Source organism: Ceratosolen solmsi, unplaced genomic scaffold (assembly GCF_000503995.2).
Source record: "Ceratosolen solmsi marchali unplaced genomic scaffold, CerSol_1.0 scaffold75, whole genome shotgun sequence".
In the NCBI taxonomy this organism is placed as follows: Eukaryota; Metazoa; Arthropoda; class Insecta; order Hymenoptera; family Agaonidae; genus Ceratosolen; species Ceratosolen solmsi.
In genome coordinates this window covers 2,832-21,086 of record NW_011948457.1, presented here as the reverse complement: position 1 = coordinate 21,086, position 18,255 = coordinate 2,832, and the positions used below count along the sequence as shown (strand labels likewise).

At 30.6% G+C, this 18,255-nt stretch overlaps 1 protein-coding gene across 1 annotated transcript; it reads left to right on the top strand.

Moving 5' to 3' along the window:
• The first annotated feature begins 2,808 nt into the window (after positions 1-2,808).
• Positions 2,809-17,929, top strand: LOC105366808 (putative fatty acyl-CoA reductase CG5065). The gene is made up of 7 exons (XM_011505367.1): positions 2,809-2,888; positions 3,658-3,857; positions 4,988-5,185; positions 12,533-12,729; positions 15,148-15,257; positions 17,531-17,658; positions 17,792-17,929. Exons 2-7 carry the CDS (start codon positions 3,660-3,662, stop codon positions 17,852-17,854), a joined length of 894 nt encoding a protein of 297 aa, XP_011503669.1. The 5' UTR covers positions 2,809-2,888; positions 3,658-3,659; the 3' UTR covers positions 17,855-17,929.
• The last annotated feature ends 326 nt before the right edge of the window (positions 17,930-18,255 follow it).

Here is an 18,255-nt window from a genome sequence, read left to right as displayed (position 1 = left end):
TAAAAATAATGGTAAATTTGATAATAATTTAAAATCTTTCGTAAGAGAACATTTTAAGATCAGAAATTTTATAAGAATATAAAATATAAATAACGTTAATCGCGTAAATAAAAACACTATATTAATTAAAAAAATCTTTATAACAAATCTATAAACAACGCAATTAATATCTAATCAATGCGATTTTTATACGAGAATGTGTGTTCTCCTGAACTATAGAAGAATTGAAGATTATATTTTTTATAATGATGTAAATAAGTATAGTATACTTATATAGTATACTTACAAGTCCAAGCTTTGAAACATAAATTTACATTCAAACCGTTACAATTTGGAAATTTGAAAAAAAATTGATTATTTAGTTTGAAAAAATTACAAAAATTATTTAAAAGTTGGAAATATAATATATTAAATTATCAAATATGTAAATATGAATTTACTGAACTAAAGAAAAAATTGAACTTTTATTTTATATAGAATTATCAAAGACTGAAGGTTATAAAATGAAACAGTATAATCGTATAGAATGAAAAACTATTAAAAAAAATTTTATAACGAACACTATGTAACAAGTATTATGAATAAAAATTGAACTTTACTATTAATTTCGGTTAATTAAAATACAAAATCAGGAACAAATAATGTTAGATACTAGATCTGAAGTCACATATTTAAACTGAAGATATATCAATAACAATTCAGAAAATAACATTGTTGATAATTGTTAACACATACTCAAGACATATTATCCTATCGTTTAATTTCTTTATTCAATAAATTAAAACAATTCTCTTAAAACAATTAATTATATTTCTTTTATAAATAATAGAAAATAAATATTTAGTAATCAAAATTAATTAATATTAATATATATTATGACAGTATTAAATTATTATTATATTAAAAATCCAACCTAGTTATTAACCATGGTAAATCATTTACAGTGTTTATGTAAAAGTATTTAAAAAATGAATGAAAATTAAAAAAAAAAAATAAATTTATCATCAAAGTAAGAATGTTTAATTTATTATAACTAATAGAAAATATTTGTTTTTATAAATGAAAATGAAACGAATAATATAAATAATTTCATTTATTTACAAAAAAAAAAGTAAATAATAAAAAACTTTTTGTTGATTAATTAAAATGAAATCTTACGTTTTTTGACGATTCACTATCTATTGAGATTAGATGAGATCTTAAATTAAAACTAAAGGAAAAAAAGTAAAAACTAATATGTAAACAAAAATAATTTAGAAGCCAGCATAATTCAGACACACGTGTTACGACAGTATAAAACACGCAGGAGTGTCAATATTGCTATTAGATCGAATCTATGTGCCTTATATTGACCCCGTATGGATATTTCATTATATACTATTACACATACATTAATAATTTTAATTATATTTGCGTCTACAAATATTATAATTAAGTATATTAAAATGTAATAAATAATTAATATTTTAATGCAAACAATATATTAAATTTAATAATTCCTTCAAGTAAGCATATTAATAAAATTTCTAACATTATTGAATAATTAGTTAAACAATTATTAAATTAACAGTAGAATAAATTATGTAATTATTATTAATAATAATATATACGAAATTAAATATGAATTTATTAAAATGATAAATATTGTATAAGTTAAAGCTAATATTACATTTTTAGTATTATTTTACAATCTACCAAATAAATAAAAATATTATTGGAATGGAATTCAAAACATCTAAGAAATAAATGTAGATATCAAGTTAACCATTTAGTCAATGATATTACATATGATTACATTCTAAATTTCATTTATACATAATACATTTACATTTATATAATACTTGCATTGTTTATCTTTTATACCTTTTATATTCAATATATATAATATTTTAGCAATATAGTCAACTCTACATTAGTTTCTTATGTAGATCTTAGAAAAGTATTCAAAATTTCATTTATTAATTTACCATCAGTTATAATTTATTCTTGTACTACTAATATTGATATTAACTTGCAAATATTTTGTTTACAATTCCTTCCACTATTCCTTTGTTTACCACCAAAATTGTTATATTAAAGCTCTTGTTATCTCTCTCATTCTTAGCAGATGTTTTATATTGCATATTAGAACAAGTAAAATGTATTCAAGTTTTCTCAAAAAACCGATAATTAAATATTATTTCAATCATAGATTTAAAGTACCTCTTTTAGTCCAATCGGATTATAATTGATTTTTTCATTTTGTGTTGAAAGTATATAATTTAATTATCATATATTAAATATATATATATTGATATTAACTTACTATTATATATACAACAATATATTTACAATTGTCCAAAATATATAATGTATTATATAATATAAATTAATGTAGAATTTGATTTTAATATATGCATTATAGTAAAAAGATGATATTAATTGTTGTAATATTTATATGTTAATTCATTAAAATAGATGGCTTTTAATTTTATGCATTTTTGCATTATATATATTTTTTTAATAATCAGGTTTTAAATTACTTACAGTCATAATTTTATTCAATTGAAACTTGCCAATTATTTAATTTTAAAATAATGATATATTATTAAAAATAACAAATTTCTCGGCTTTATGAATTAGTTGTGAAATACAGTAGTTTATTTATTATTATACATAATATTAACCAGTATTGAGTTACGTACAAATTCAAAGAATTAAAGTAAAAGTAAAAACTTGATTTCCTGTACATACTGAAACTTACCGAAGTGGGATCGGGAAATCGTTGTAATTGTAGTTTGTACAGTAGCTAAGAAAGTAAATGAACATATGGTTATAGAAGTACTAATAATTATAAATTTTTTCGTTTAAGTTACATTTATAACATCATTCAAAACAACGAAATTTCGGTTAGTAATACATATTTCATTTATTAAAATTTTAATTACACAGGGAACATTTTAAATGAATTAATTTAAAATTAATTTACTATTAATTTAGTAAATATAAAATTGGTGATATAATTTATGAAATATATTTTAATAAAGAATAGTTTATATAAATTAAAAATATAAGCATATTAAAATTATAGAAACACATAAATTACAAATTTGAATAATTAATTATTTATTATTCTATTTTTTAATAAATATTTTAATTAATTTTAAAGGACTATATTCATATTTGAGTTTTTAAACATTACCATTAAATATGTATATATGTATATGTATGCATATATAATTATATTACATATCAAATGCTAATTTTTAAATCTGTTTATAAAATATCGGAGTTTTAATATAGATAATATCAAATTATAAGATTTGAATCAGTTTTAATTATATTATTTTAATAATATTATAAATAACCAAATTATTTGGCTATTTTATCGAAGTTTTAAACTTAAGAGAAAATTAATATTCAGAAAAGTGTTTTCTTTCGATTGTTTTTAGCAATTATGCTATGAATAAACTCTATATTTGGGATCTAGATATCGTAAATGTTAGATAAAATATATGTTTTAACATTTTCATTAGATAGCTGTATATGAAATCATATTTTCTATTAACCATATATGTTTCATTATAAATGAATTTTTATTAAATATATCTTAAAAATTTAATTACAATTATATGTATACAAATATTGATAATAATTATACAAATAATTTCTTTTCAGAAATGGAACAGCTTAGTCCCATTCAACTTTTTTACAAAGAAAAAACTATTTTAATTACTGGTGGATCTGGTTTTATGGGAAAAGTTTTAATTGAAAAATTATTATACAGTTGCAGCAATCTTAAAAGAATTTATATTCTTATGCGATCAAAACATAATAAATCTGCTGAAATACGAATTAATGATATGCTTAAATTACCTGTAAGAATTTGAATATTAAATATAAGTTTATTATAAACTCTGATCATATATATAATGCAAAATTACTACAGAACTCCAACAGAAAGAAACAAATATTTTTTTAATACAATATGTAAAAAATAACATAAAAAGATAAAAAATTTCAGTATTATTACATTACTATAATTAAATAAAATTCTATAATGTTACATACAAAACTTTAATAATATTTTTCAAAACATTATGGTTTTTAATCATTATTTCTATTACTATTATATACCATTATTATTGTTACACCATTAGATGGATTTTAATAAATTTAGATTTTGTTTAATGTGTTCATAAAGGTTTGAGAGTTCAAATACTTGTTTCATAATCCGTCGAAATTTTCAAAAATAATACTAGGATTTTTCACTGAAGGACGTATCAAATACATATGCATTCAGATCATGCAAATTACAAGATGATTATCGGCCGTAAAAGCTATGTCACCCTTTCCATGGGTTTTTAAAAGCTTGATTCTGACTCTAGAATCGGGATTTTATTTCAGTTATGTTGTGAACTCTGGTGCTAACCTTTTTCTTATGGATTTGAACTTTACACTGTTAAATTTATAGAACTCTGAACACGCTATCTCGCTATATAGCCAAAACTACTGATGGACAATTTGTAAACAAATTAATACTTATCTTTATTGCTCGTTCGAAATTATAACATTGAATAGTAAATATTTGCACTATTATTGTATTGTTATTAATTATTAGAAATTTTAGGATAAATTTCTTTCTCTATTTGATTTCATACCATATTACTTAATATTTATATAATCACTACAAATATATTGTAATAAGATTAATAAAACATACAAACCTCTTATTTAATACAATAGATTTAATAAAGTTAAAGAAAGTTTCATAATTCAAATCAATAATAAAATAAAAAAATATATAAAATTGTTTAAATTATAGCAATCAAATAATGTAAATACTAAACAGAAAAGAATATTAAAAATTCAGAAACAAAATTGGCTTTTCAATTAAAAATTTGTATTAAACTAAAGGTATATTATAATATTTAATATTTGATTTTTTCATATTAATAGTTTAATAGTTTATTTATACAGGTAATATATAATAAAATATTCTCTTTAGATATTTAATCGGATAAAGCAAGTTAAGCCAGAGACTTTGAAAAAACTTGTACCTCTATTTGGTGATTTGTCTTTACATAATTTAGGACTTAGTAAAGAACATGAAATGATTTTAAAGACTGAAGTAAATATTTTGTTTCACTGTGCAGCAACTTTGCGACTTGAAGCCAGTTTAAGAGATGCTATTCTGATCAATACCGTAAGTAATATTACAAATACAGAAATTAAGCATATCACGTTATTTTTTGTAAATTTAAAACATTTTACTTGTTATACATCTTATAAATTGATTTTTATTGATAAAATTAATTATGAAAATAATAGTGAAAATTAATTTGTTTTGTTGTGCATTAAGTTATTCTCTTACTATGCAGTATTTCGACCAATATGTGATTGTTCGAGAGTGAAAGGAAAATCTCTCGAATTATATTTACTAGAAAAACCTTCAATAGCTGATAAAAAGGGAAGGTTGCATGAGACTCGAAAAGGTTTGTACATCTGTGAACTCGTAAACAGCCATTTATTGCCTTTCATATTAAAGACGTAGTCATTGTTTTGAATGCAATGAAGACCCTTGCGACTTACCATCAAAACCCGACTAGCTTGTTTACAAGAGTATATTTTGAGGATTAAAATATTTCAAAACAGTTGATTGAAAAACATTTCTTAAAATCCGTTGCAACTCGAAACTCGGCATGCGCGGCTCTCGACATTTGCGTCGCATGTGTGCCTTCAATGCCACAAGGGCATACGCATGCATTGTTGTCAAGTACGACAAAAGTTGTTGCTTGCATAGGCCAAGCGAAGACGTTTGACCAAAAATCACCCCCACCACGATGAGTCCCGGAGAGGGGCAAATCTTCCACTTCACGCATTGCCGCCAAAGATACTCCTTCGATATTCTCATTGTCTAAGCATAATTTCTTATGAAGTGGAAAAGGGTGTGCACATTCATCATGCCACCGAAAAGTGGCGCGCCCTGATTCCAAAACTAAGACCAGAAGCTCTTTGAGTGGGGACTCATGGCGAGAGATCTTAAAGATGGTAACAAGACAGCAAAAAGTCGCTGTTCGCGGGGGATTATTGGAATACGCAGTCCGCGGGGGACACCAAGAACACGCAGTCAGCGTGGGCAGCCAAGGGCTGTAGACAGCCAAGTACTTTTGTCCGAAAAGACAAGTCAAAAAAGACCAGTGAGCAGTCTAGGGAAAAGTTAAGTAATAGAAATTCATTGTCCAAGGAAACTAAGTCTAAAATTCACTCAACGCAGAAATAAGTGCTAGTAATTCAGATTAATAATAGTTCATGCTGGTGAGTAAAGGAGTCACGCCGCACATGACTTGTGTCCCTCTCACCGCAAGATCAGGTCAAGAATAGTGCATCCTTGTGAGTATAAGAGTCACGCCGCACGCAGTCGCTTTGCTGCGTGCAATTGTGTCCAACTCACCGCTGAATCAGATATTAAACTACGACATCGCTGTAAGTACGTTAATATATTTTATCTATTCAATTATTGTTAGTCGGCGGCAGAGCCGGCATAAGACAACCAACAAGATTATCTCACACTCTACAACCAAAAGTGTGCAGTAATCATCAATCTGTGCAATTTTCATCAATTTAACAATTTCAAGGCATCTTGTGTAGTGGCACCTCCTATATAAGAAGCCAATCAAGAAATCATACCTTCATATAAGATTTAAGAAGATTCTACAACATCCATTTGTAAATTGTGTAATAAATTGTACAATAAATATAATTAACTAACTCTCACGTCTCTTGTACAGCCCCTATATCTCACTCCTTCCCAAGCGTCTGCTAGGGCGGGCGGCAAACTAAGCTATTGAAGCATTGGTAGTTCGAGCCAAGAATTACATCACTACAACTTTCGAACAGTGATCGATAAATATATATTCCTGTACAAAATGTATCCTTCGAACCGACCTTGATAAACAAGCCTGAACTGGAAGTTATTATATTAATAAGTATTTACACAAAAAGAACTTTTATAAGGAAGACTTCATAATTACTATAAAATATCAAAGAATACTCTTGAATCTTCAGAACAAGTGAATACTCAACAACAATTTTTCATTTTCTAACGTTATATTATTCCAGAAAAATGTCACAACAAGACAAAAGTCAACCCAAGGAAGCGAATGTTAACATATCTATTATTTAAGATAAAGAAACTCTTGTAACTCGCAGTAGTATGAAAGACAAACATCCGTCAGAGCTCAACGCTAAGATCAGAGCTCAACGCCTTCGAATAAGTTGACTAAAGGATTTAGAACGACGTATCCCTGCAACTCCTTCCAACACAACATTAGAGGAAGCAGTGGGTCTTAAGGGAATATTAGATGAGCTACCCAAAACATTTATTAAGAAACAAATCTTTATTGAGTCAACATGGTTGACAGCATTGGATTCACATGACTATTTCATAAATAACATCCAACGAGAAGAGTTCAATCTGTATGTGGATGTAAGTTTCAAATTCAGCAAGTTGATAGCCAAGCTGAAGGAAACAAAGGAATCAATACAGTGCGGAAGGTCACTTGGAATAAAGACAAAAATGGATATGAGCTGTTTTTCAGATATCCCCATTTCAAAATTCGCAGGCGACTACTTAGAATAACCCATGTTCCGAGACTTATTTGTCTCAACAGTCACTAACAACAAAAAATATAGCGATGTACAAAAACTGTATAATCTACGAAAAACACTGACAGGTATAGCTGCCAAGACCATATCACGCTTTCGATTAGAAAACGATTCGTTTTGCCTGTCGTGGTAGGCCCTGTCATAAAAGTTTGAGGATCCTCGCAGACTAATGCAATCTCATGTCAGTGAATTCTGTTCCGCCCTTCGCCCATTGAAGGATGATGCACGGAACCTGGAAGATGCTCGCGGTAAATATAGCGACATGCTAAAGAAAATGCGACAGCTCCAAATCTGACTGATCCATGGGATTGTATGATGGTATACAACACTGTTCAGAGATTTACTCAATACACAAGGGACCAATAGGAGAGTTCGATAGGCGATACATCCAACATCCAAGTATCCCACATTCGAACAATTCAACTCCTTCTTAAATGCCAGAATACGAGCCTTGGAACACAGCAGGCTATCAACAATTAGTAGTCAACCACAGAATTTAAAAACCACCAAGAGGAAGCCAGTACGAGCCATCAGTCTACCATACAGGCTGAGAGTCTACCCCGCCAAAGGCTTCAGACCACACCATAACATGTATTTGTTGTCAAGCTGATCACCGTTGCCACTATGCAAAAAATTCATCGAATTATCGGTTACAGAACGGAAAGCCTTCGTAACAAAGAAGAACATATGTATCAACTGCCTGCACTATTATCCAAGGTATCGGTGCAAGGGCAGCAACAATTATAAAAAGTGTATACGACACCACACATTATTACACGAAGACAGTAAACCACAACCCAATAGCTCACCGCCTACTATAATCAGCACCAATAACGCCACGACCTGACGAGAAGGTGCAGACATCAACCCTTCAACACCATCAAGGTTACCTACCCTGTTCGCCACTGCCATGGCTAGAATTAACTCAGCGTCGGCTACAATAGAAGCACGTCTTCTAATTGACAATGGCTCGGAAGTTACGTTCGCCACTGAAACTCTTGCAAGGAAGCTCAATTTACTACGTCAACGGTCTCTCATTGCCATTCGTGGAATTGGAGGACTCATCGCAACACAGGCTAAAGGTTCTGTATCATTCACCCTTCAGTCACTTCATTCTAATTTTTCAGTTACAGTGCTCGCCCATATACTCAAATCATTGACAACGATACTTGCATCGTTTAAAACATCAAGATAAGTATGGCCGCTTCTGAAAAGTCTGAAATATACAGACCCGGACCATCTTACACCCAGACCTGTAGAAATTGTCCATAGAGCAGATGCATATGAACAAGTCATCATACCCAACATAATTAATGCAGCACCGTCCATGCCAATAGCACAATTGTCCATATTTGGATGGTTAGTACTTGGACCAGTTAATGAAACTACAGGTATGAATACAGTATCATTCCACACTTCAGAAATTGAGGTAGAGGATATATTACAAGAATTACTGACAAGATTTTGGGTGCAAAAAGAAGTTCCGAGGAGCATCGAACATCAACTTAACCTTGATGAGCAATGGTGTGAGGATCGTTTCAAAGAAACTTATTCTCGAGACTCATCAGGTACATACATCGTCCGACTCCCAATGAAGAAGTCAATCGAACTCCTTGGTCACTCTTACAACACCGCACATCAATGCCTGCAAAGTTTGATAAGACGCTTCGCGAAAAATGAAAGCTATCGCCAATCCTACCAAAAATTCATGAAGACATATTACGATCTCAACTACATGATCAGAGCTTCTTCAGTATCCCAAGACAGGCCTCAGTATTGCCTGCCTCATCTTGGCGTATTAAAACCAGACAGCTCCACCACCAAATTACGAGTGGTATTTAACGGCTCAAGTCCATCGACCTCCGGATATTCTATCAATGACTTGTTGCATACGGAAGCCAAATTAAATCCTGAAATTTCAGATGTGCTGATTTGGATTCGCAAACATCGATATCTCTTTTCAACAGACATAACAAAAATGTATAGGTATGTCAAGATCCATGAGGATGATTGGGATCTACAAAGAATCTTATGGATAGACGAATGAAACAACGAAGTGCCATATTATGTGACAACAGTCACATACGGTACACGAACCGCCCCATTCCTAGCAGTAAGAAGACTACTACAATTAGTAGAAGACGACGGAGAGAAGTATCCTCTTGCACTGCCTTCCATCACTCATGGAAGATACGTCGACGACATCTTTGGAGGTGCCGACACGCTCCAAGACCTTGCTGAAATCGCGCTACAACTGCAGAACCTCTGCAAGGCGGGCGAGTTCCCTTTATCCAAATGGCATTCAACATATAAAGACGTCCTCACCATCATAAAAACAGAGTCCAACCAGGAACCAACAACATTTGATGATTGCACAACCAAAATTCTCGGATTGTAATGGAATCCCCAAGAAGTTAATTTTGCATTTACAACAACAGTGTCTATAGTCGCCACCCAGATAACAAAAAGATTGATACTGTCAAATAATATTTGATCTAAAATATTTTATCCACTAAGTTTTGTCTCACCGGTGGTAATAAGAGCAAAGATGATGCTGCAAGAACTATGGCTACACACAATAAAATGGGACGATCCACTGCCAGATCAAATTTCAAGTAGGTGGAGCACTAATAAAAAGGATCTTTCGGAGCTAAATATTATCAAAATACCAAGATTGTTCTACACAGAGAAGGGATCAACTGTCGAACTGCATAGTTTATCTAATGCTTCTTAATTGGCAATGTCAGCAGTAATATATCTTGTCATCCACAACTCCAGGTTACTCCAAGACCAAGGTAGTCCCATTAAAACGACTTACCATACAAGTTGGAGCTAACCGCAGCATTGCTACTATCAGAACTCATGCGATATGTCAAGAACACACTAAAAATGAAGATAACGGCTACATACTTGTGGACAGACTCAAGGGTAATACTTGCATGGATAAAATCCTACGTATCGCGTTGGAAGGACTTTGTGAGAAATCGGGTAGCACAAATTCAAGAGATCAATTCAGATTCTCAATGGAACTAAGTGCCCGGAACATTCAACCCTGCTGACTGTGCCTCGCAAGGACTGACTATCGCTCAACTCAAAGATCATAACCTATGGTAGACGGGACCACCACGGATGCAGTCACCAGAATCGTGGCCAAAGCAGCCAACGCAGAGTGACGAACTGTGTGAACAAGAAGCCCGCCCTGGCATCTCTCTTGCAGCTACTATACAAAAATTGACTATCACTGGGACATAATTTATAAATTCTTTAAACTACATAAGATATTGAGAATCATAGCCCTATACATCGGATTCATTGAACGCCTCAGGAAAAGGCATGAACCATCTCCGGACACTCACATAACTCAACAGGAATTAGAAAATGCACGACTATTCTGGATATAGGCAACCCAGGCTGCTTATTTTTCCCATGAACTCAAGATGCTTGAGTCCAAAATTAAATTGCCAAATGGACATACACTCCATCGCTTAACAGCTTACATTGATTTGCAAGGAGTCATCCAAGTAGGAGGACGGTTGATGAAATCATCCCTCGCATACGAACAAAAACATCCAGCAATTTTACCACGCCAATCACGATTTTCTGATCTTGTAATAGCCCAGGCCCATCAAAGCACGCTACATGGAGGCACCCAATTTACCCTAGCGCATACACGACAATAGTATTGGATTCTTGGAGGATGACAGCTGCTTACGTTTGAGGAACTTACGACTCTGTTGTCTCAAATTGAGGCAATTTTAAACTCAAGGCCATTAGAGCCCTTGAGTGACAATCCAGATGACTGCTGTGCACTAACTCCAGGCCATTTTTTATCGGTCATCCACATACCACTATACCCGAACCATCTTTAGAAAAATTGTCAATATCTAGCTTGCACCGTTGGCAATTTATTCAGCAACGTGTCCAGCAATTCTGATCACAATGATCATCACACTACTTGCAACAACAGCAATCAATATCTAAATTATTTGCAATAACACATCTGGCAAAACAACATCATAAATTTGTCGTTTTATGTTTCGAAAATTTCTTGCTCACGACCATCTAGCAATAGTGTCATAAAACATCTGCAAAACAAGATAATAAATTCGGGAAAACCCAACTCATTAGGCATCTGTACGGATTCGCTCGGCTCGGTAACTAAATTCAAGCGGTATGTCTGTTACAAGCTGTCTGTCTACAAGCTGTCATAGTGTCGCCTGATGCGTCAGACGCAATGAGAGCTCTTCTTGCCGTGAAGACCAAGAAACGACTACGCCTTTAATTGATTATGAAACCACAAGAGGCGCTGCCCTCTCTCTGTAAGCAAGGAACACTCTGTTTGGACAGAAAATAAGGGAAGGGATTCAAGTGAAGTTCATGAACAGCAAATGTATTTAAGGGGGAACAGCAAATGTATTCAATACTCTCACACTCTCGATACAGTACTTATTCAAATAAGAATTGGAAGTCCATTTAACGTAGTTCAAGAAAACGGTCGTTACAAGTCCTAAAGGGCAGAAGACATATTCCCTTATTTACTTAGTTAATACTATTAATTAAGTGGAAATAAGTGCATTAATTGCTAAGACTCTAGGATATGATATGAAGAAATATTGATAAAATCAAGTTACAAAAAAATAAAAGATACATTAATCACATTCTGTTAAATTACTATAGAAGTGATTAACTTCTTTAATTTTAATTAATCGTAAATAATAAATAATGTTTTCAGCAAATAATAACTATTATTATCTAAGAAACCTAAATAATTTTTAATATGTAAACATTAAATTAAAAAGTTTACTCATTGACATTTTAGTTAAGTACTTTAAATAATTATTTAATAAACAACAAATTTTAATCGGATTTATTTTTTATATTTAAGGTTGGTACTAAGAATATCTTGACTTTGGCGAAGGAAATTGTAAATTTGAAAGCATTTATTCACTTGAGTACTGCATTTTGTCATGTAGATCAACAAGAGCTTTCTGAACGAATTTACGATACATCAGATAATCCTAATGATATTATTAAATTTGTAGATTGGTTGAAAGATAATGCATTAAGTTCAATAACATCTAAGTAAGTATCTAATTTTAAATAATATTGATAATTAGATTATCAATTTTTATTTATATATATATTTTAATTATTTTAATAATATTATAACATTTTTATGAGTATAAGATTTTATTCAATACGATATTTATTTAGATACTATAGAACTGTATCTGTAGATTGAAAATAAATAAATCTTAAAAATAAGTTTAAAAATTAAGTTGTCTGCTTAATAAATAATCGATTAAAATTAATTAATACAAATTTATATCTAAATATATAATATTATAAATCTTATTATGTAACAAATTTAAATTTAATGTTATAAATTAAAAATAGTAATATACATGTATGAATTTAACAAATAAATGTTTTAGATTTACGTTTATATATTGTACAGGACAGGTATAATATTTCTATATTAATGTATGTCTGGGATCAGACTTAACAACCTCCGATATTGTTAGGTGGGGGTGTTTGCTGGCAAGTGAAAGAGGCAGATGCAATTATTCAATCCTACACACAGTGTATCTTGGTTTTCCCTTTATTAAATATAATAATATGATTATAATTAATGGTTATAGATATATATGAATGTTGATTATAAGTGACTTAAGTTTATGAAATTTCTTCAGTAATTTTATGTGTTGATGAGATTGTGTACTATCAGTAGCATGAGGTGTGTGTCTCTACTTCCTTGAGGAGTTTCACGTTTTAGTCGTAAGGAATGTGCGTAACAGACGTTGCTGTTTCGATGTTGTTGTGGGAAACCGTAGTTGTTCAAGCGCATGTGATGAGCCGTTGCTTGTATAGCCGTTGCTAATTTTACGTGTACGTGATGAGCCGTCGCTTGTGTATCTACGTTGAGATACGTTAATTCGAAGGGTTAGTTTGAGAGAGCGTAAGTTTGCCCTATTTCTGCTAGCGGGTCTGTTCGGTTTCGAAGGGTTAGTTCGAAAGAGCGTAAGTTTTTCCGATCAACTCTAACGGGCCTGTACGGGGTCAAAGCGTTGGTTCGACCAAATTAATGTGAAATTGCCCGATTTATTTTTGTGCGAGGTGTGACTAGCTTATTTATTAATATAAAGATGTACCTTGTAAAATACTAACAAGAAGTATTGATTTACTGCGATGCTGATGTCCCCCTTAACTATTCGACCCTATTCCTTTGGCTTCACTGTAATCACTTCTAAATCTGCCGATTTCCCTTTATTAATGCACACGTGTATTATTAACTTGAATACTGAATATATGGCCACGTGTCGTCTTTACAGTATACTAAAACACTGAGCGGCAATTACACTTAAGTGAGTGCGAAGTAAGATTACAATGAGCGTCGCTACATGGTGAGCTGTGCGTAAATATGCATGCAGCGGATGCAACGTCGGCAACAGTGCCGCGGCGTGTCGTTATACCGAAAATTCTTTGTGGCGTTAGAAAACGAAGCTTCTAGAAGTTTCGTAGGCGTTCTTCCTTTGTGAGATTTTATAGTATATTATATTTCAGATCGTAAAACTTGCTCGGACTTGTCGAGTTTTGTTTATAAACATTCGCCCGAGTGCGCGTGCCGTGCGCGGTACAGCGCGTATGACCCACTTTTTCTTAAATTCGTGGAATTGCATCAATCCCGAACAGAAACTATATATTGCGATCGCGAACGTCCCGCGAACGGCCACAAGTGTAATATACATTACGGCTATAAGGGCAGATATTGAACCAGAGATTTACACCTCCTACTGCTGCAGGTAGTGAATACCATCGCCACGTGAAAAATACTGAAAGACCTCACAGATTCCCAGAGCCATCTTAGAATCATATTCATTGTGTAGTCTGTAAATAAAGAGAAAAACCAAGATACGTTGTGTATTAATATTGAATAAATGCGCCTTCCTCTTCCACTTACCAGTAATCCTCCCACCGAACATCACAGGGAGATTTTATAGTCTGATCCCAGATTAAAATATAAATATAAAAATTGTCTATCGTTTATAAAGAACGTACTGGTAGGATTGAAAAATAGATATATGTATAATTTCTAAAAATCCATCTGTGTAGTAAGTTTACCGAGTGTTAATCAGACATCAAATTAACTAAATTTTAAGACCAGTATAAAAATGACTAAAATAATAAATTATTTCATAGAAATATTGAAGAATATTAAATACTAATTATGCTCATGAACATAGCCAATTGGATAATTATCATTAATAATTTTTATTGAAATAATTAGGAAGTATCGATGTCTATTTACAAAATAATAAAAATAAATATAAAGATGTTATAGTGAAAAAGAAGATAAAAGCATGAGAATATCCGAATTAAATATATTTTCCATATTACAATTTTTTGTGAAATATATTTTGTTTAGTTTTCTGAAAATGTTAAGTTATATTATAGGTATTTAAAAAATATTATTCACATATTAATTTTTATTTTTTTTAGGATGATTGAGCCACATCCAAATACGTATACTTATTCAAAACGTTTAGCAGAGGAATTGGTTGCACAAGAATTTCCAAATTTACGATGCGCAATTGCACGTCCATCTATAGGTTCGTTGACTTTTATTTTAACTTTTTATATTGAAAAATTATCAAATAATTTAAAAACGTATTAATGTATACATACGCTCATAGCTGAGTACATGCACACACACTTGTATATACATATATGCATATTGATTATTGATTAAATTGAAGAATTTACAGTAAATAATTTAAAAAGAAATCAAAGAAATTGTAAAACTATGTATTTTATAGTAATAACATTTATTATATTTATTACATTACTGGAAATTTTTAAAATAATTTCATTCATTATTTTTATAACAATATCGACTATATAATTTTGTTCGAAAGTTTGTGTATTTGATCCGGTTCGAAGGATCAAACGTTGAAAATGTATTTAATTTTCTGGCTCGAACTGTCAAGTTCAATTGTTCAGTTTATTTGTCGCCCGCCTTAGCGATGCTTAGGAAAGAACATAAATGGAAGGGCTGTCAATATGTACAGTGTGTGTAAACTTCGTTAAAACATCGTTTGCTTGGTTTTTTTTGACAATTACACTATTGTTCTGAATTCATTTCTCGTGGTAGAGAGTGAATTTTTTTCTATCACAATGATGTAGTATCTCCTTGGTAATGGTGACGATGTCGTTGATGACGTTATGGGGAGCAGCAACATAATTCCTTGAAAGGGAATATAGTTTGATATAGTGAGAGCCGACCATACTTATGAAGGGAGTATAGCATTAATTGGGTGGTAGTGACTTTCAATAAAGTCTGCTGATATACCATCGTGAGAAGGAAGGTCCGATACCATGCTTCATTTAGTCAACTATTTCCTTGTAGTGCAGTCAGCCCTTGACTGGTTGTTAACCGTTGGGCACTGGAGAATTGACCGCGTGTTCCTTGCAATAGCTGCACTGAGAGAGCGTGGATCGTGCGATTTTCTCTCTGCTGTAGATTCGGGCTTAATAGCGTGGCTAGGGTGTAGATGACTGACTAGGACGAGTAACTGACTCGGAGGAATATTGAACTGAATAGTTGCTGAGTGATAACTACGACGAGTCTTGATGCGCACTTCCTCAAGTATCAGCCTGGTAGCTAAACACTAGCTGGCAACAATGCTTAGGTGCTGCTATGCAAAGACTGGCAGACTTGCAGAACGTTCGAGAATCTAAGCTTTGAGCTATTTGAGAATTCTGCTTGTCAAATGCTTACAAACATTCGTGGACTAGAAGGCTTATAAAATTTTCCGAGAATAAAAAAAAAATGCTCCATGCTAGTGCCAGAAGTTTCCTTAACTTCATTTAAAATTCATAATTAATATCTAAATTTTTATTTTCAATTATGTATAAAATTAAAAATTCTAGGCATATTTTTAACAATTATTTCTTGATATATTTATAGAGAATGAACACTTGTTTATCCTATTATATTTATCCTATTATAAAATTATTATATAATATTTTTAAATAAAACAAATAAGTAGTAGTAAATTTAATATAAATTATTTTAAATTAAGTTGTTTACAAAATTAGCTAACAGAATTTCGTATTTCAATTCAGATAAATAATATAAAATTTTTCAAATTATGACTCTCCATAATGCAACAGTATCAACAGCACTGAATTAAAGATGAAAATAATTGATATATTGATATTGAGTAATAACACATATTAATATAATAAATAAATTCAAGTTAATACAAAAAATAATTATGCAGTATAGTATAATAAATACAATATAATGTGATTTAACTATATAATGATTGCAAGACGTAGAATAGTATTACAATAATATAGGGCAGTTTACATTTTCTTTTAAATGACAGCAAGAAATGATGTTTGTTCTAAGATATGTTCTACTAGTAATTTTAAAAGAATCGACTAAATAAAATAAACACTGCAATTCGCATGATAAATTATATTAATAAAAACAATAAATCACCATAATTAAAATTTGAAAGCTATCTAATTAATTAAAATAGCTAAATGAAAAAGAAGTAAAGAAAAGAAAACAACCAATTATAAAGTTTTTATTTATAAAAGAATCTATTCCTTTACTAATGTTATAAAGAATAGTAAGAATATTTAAAAAACTTGAAATATCTTGAGAAATAAACGAGAAATATTTACTTAAAAACTATTTATTTAATAAATTAATCATTTATATTCTTAATAAAATTATATATTTCATATACTTAATAACATTGAACTGAAAGTAAATTATAATAAAGGAAAACAGTTGAACATAGTATTGTTATATGATAAATTAGTATCAAAAATAGTATAATCATAAAATTTTTTAAATTATATTTTATAGTTACACCAGCTTGGTCAGAGCCTTTGCCAGGATGGGTTGATAATTTAAATGGACCGGTTGGATTAATAGTAGGAGCTGGAAAAGGGATTATTCGTTCAATGCATTGTAATGGAAATTATCATGCAGAAGTAATTCCTGTAGATTTAGCAATTAATGCTTTAATTACTATTGCTTATAAAACTGGGACTAGTGCAGAAAAGTATAAAATTCATATAATGTATATATTTATAGCATTAAATTTTTCATTTATATATTTTTTAGATTAATAAATATACCTGTATACAATATTACACAAAGTGGAGTTATGCCTATTACATGGAGTGAAGTATTGCAAAAAGGAAAATCAATAGCATATGATTATCCATTTGAAAATGCAATATGGTATCCAGATGGTAATATTAGAAATAAAAAATTTATTCATAATTTATTTGCATTTTTCTTTCACATATTACCAGCTTATTTAATCGATTTACTATTGTTGATATTCCATCAAAAATGTTTGTAAGTATAATATGAAAATATGTAACATTAAACTTATTATATTTTGACAAAATGTCTTTACAGAAACTAATGATTAGTATTATTGATCAATTATGTTTGAAAATACATAAGTGAATCAAATTCAGAGAAATATTTTTCATTACTGAGAATGAAAATAAACGTACAAAATAAATAAAAAATGTGTTCCTTAAATTTAAAGCGTTTAATCATAATAAAAAATAGAT

Bases quoted from the DNA above. Each gene is read 5' to 3' on its own strand.
- LOC105366808 (XM_011505367.1), top strand. From the start codon at position 3,660: ATGGAACAGCTTAGTCCCATTCAACTTTTTTACAAAGAAAAAACTATT. The intron at 3,858-4,987 runs GTAAGAATTTGA...TATTCTCTTTAG, and splicing joins ATGATATGCTTAAATTACCT to ATATTTAATCGGATAAAGCA. The intron at 12,730-15,147 runs GTAAGTATCTAA...TATTTTTTTTAG, and splicing joins TTAAGTTCAATAACATCTAA to GATGATTGAGCCACATCCAA.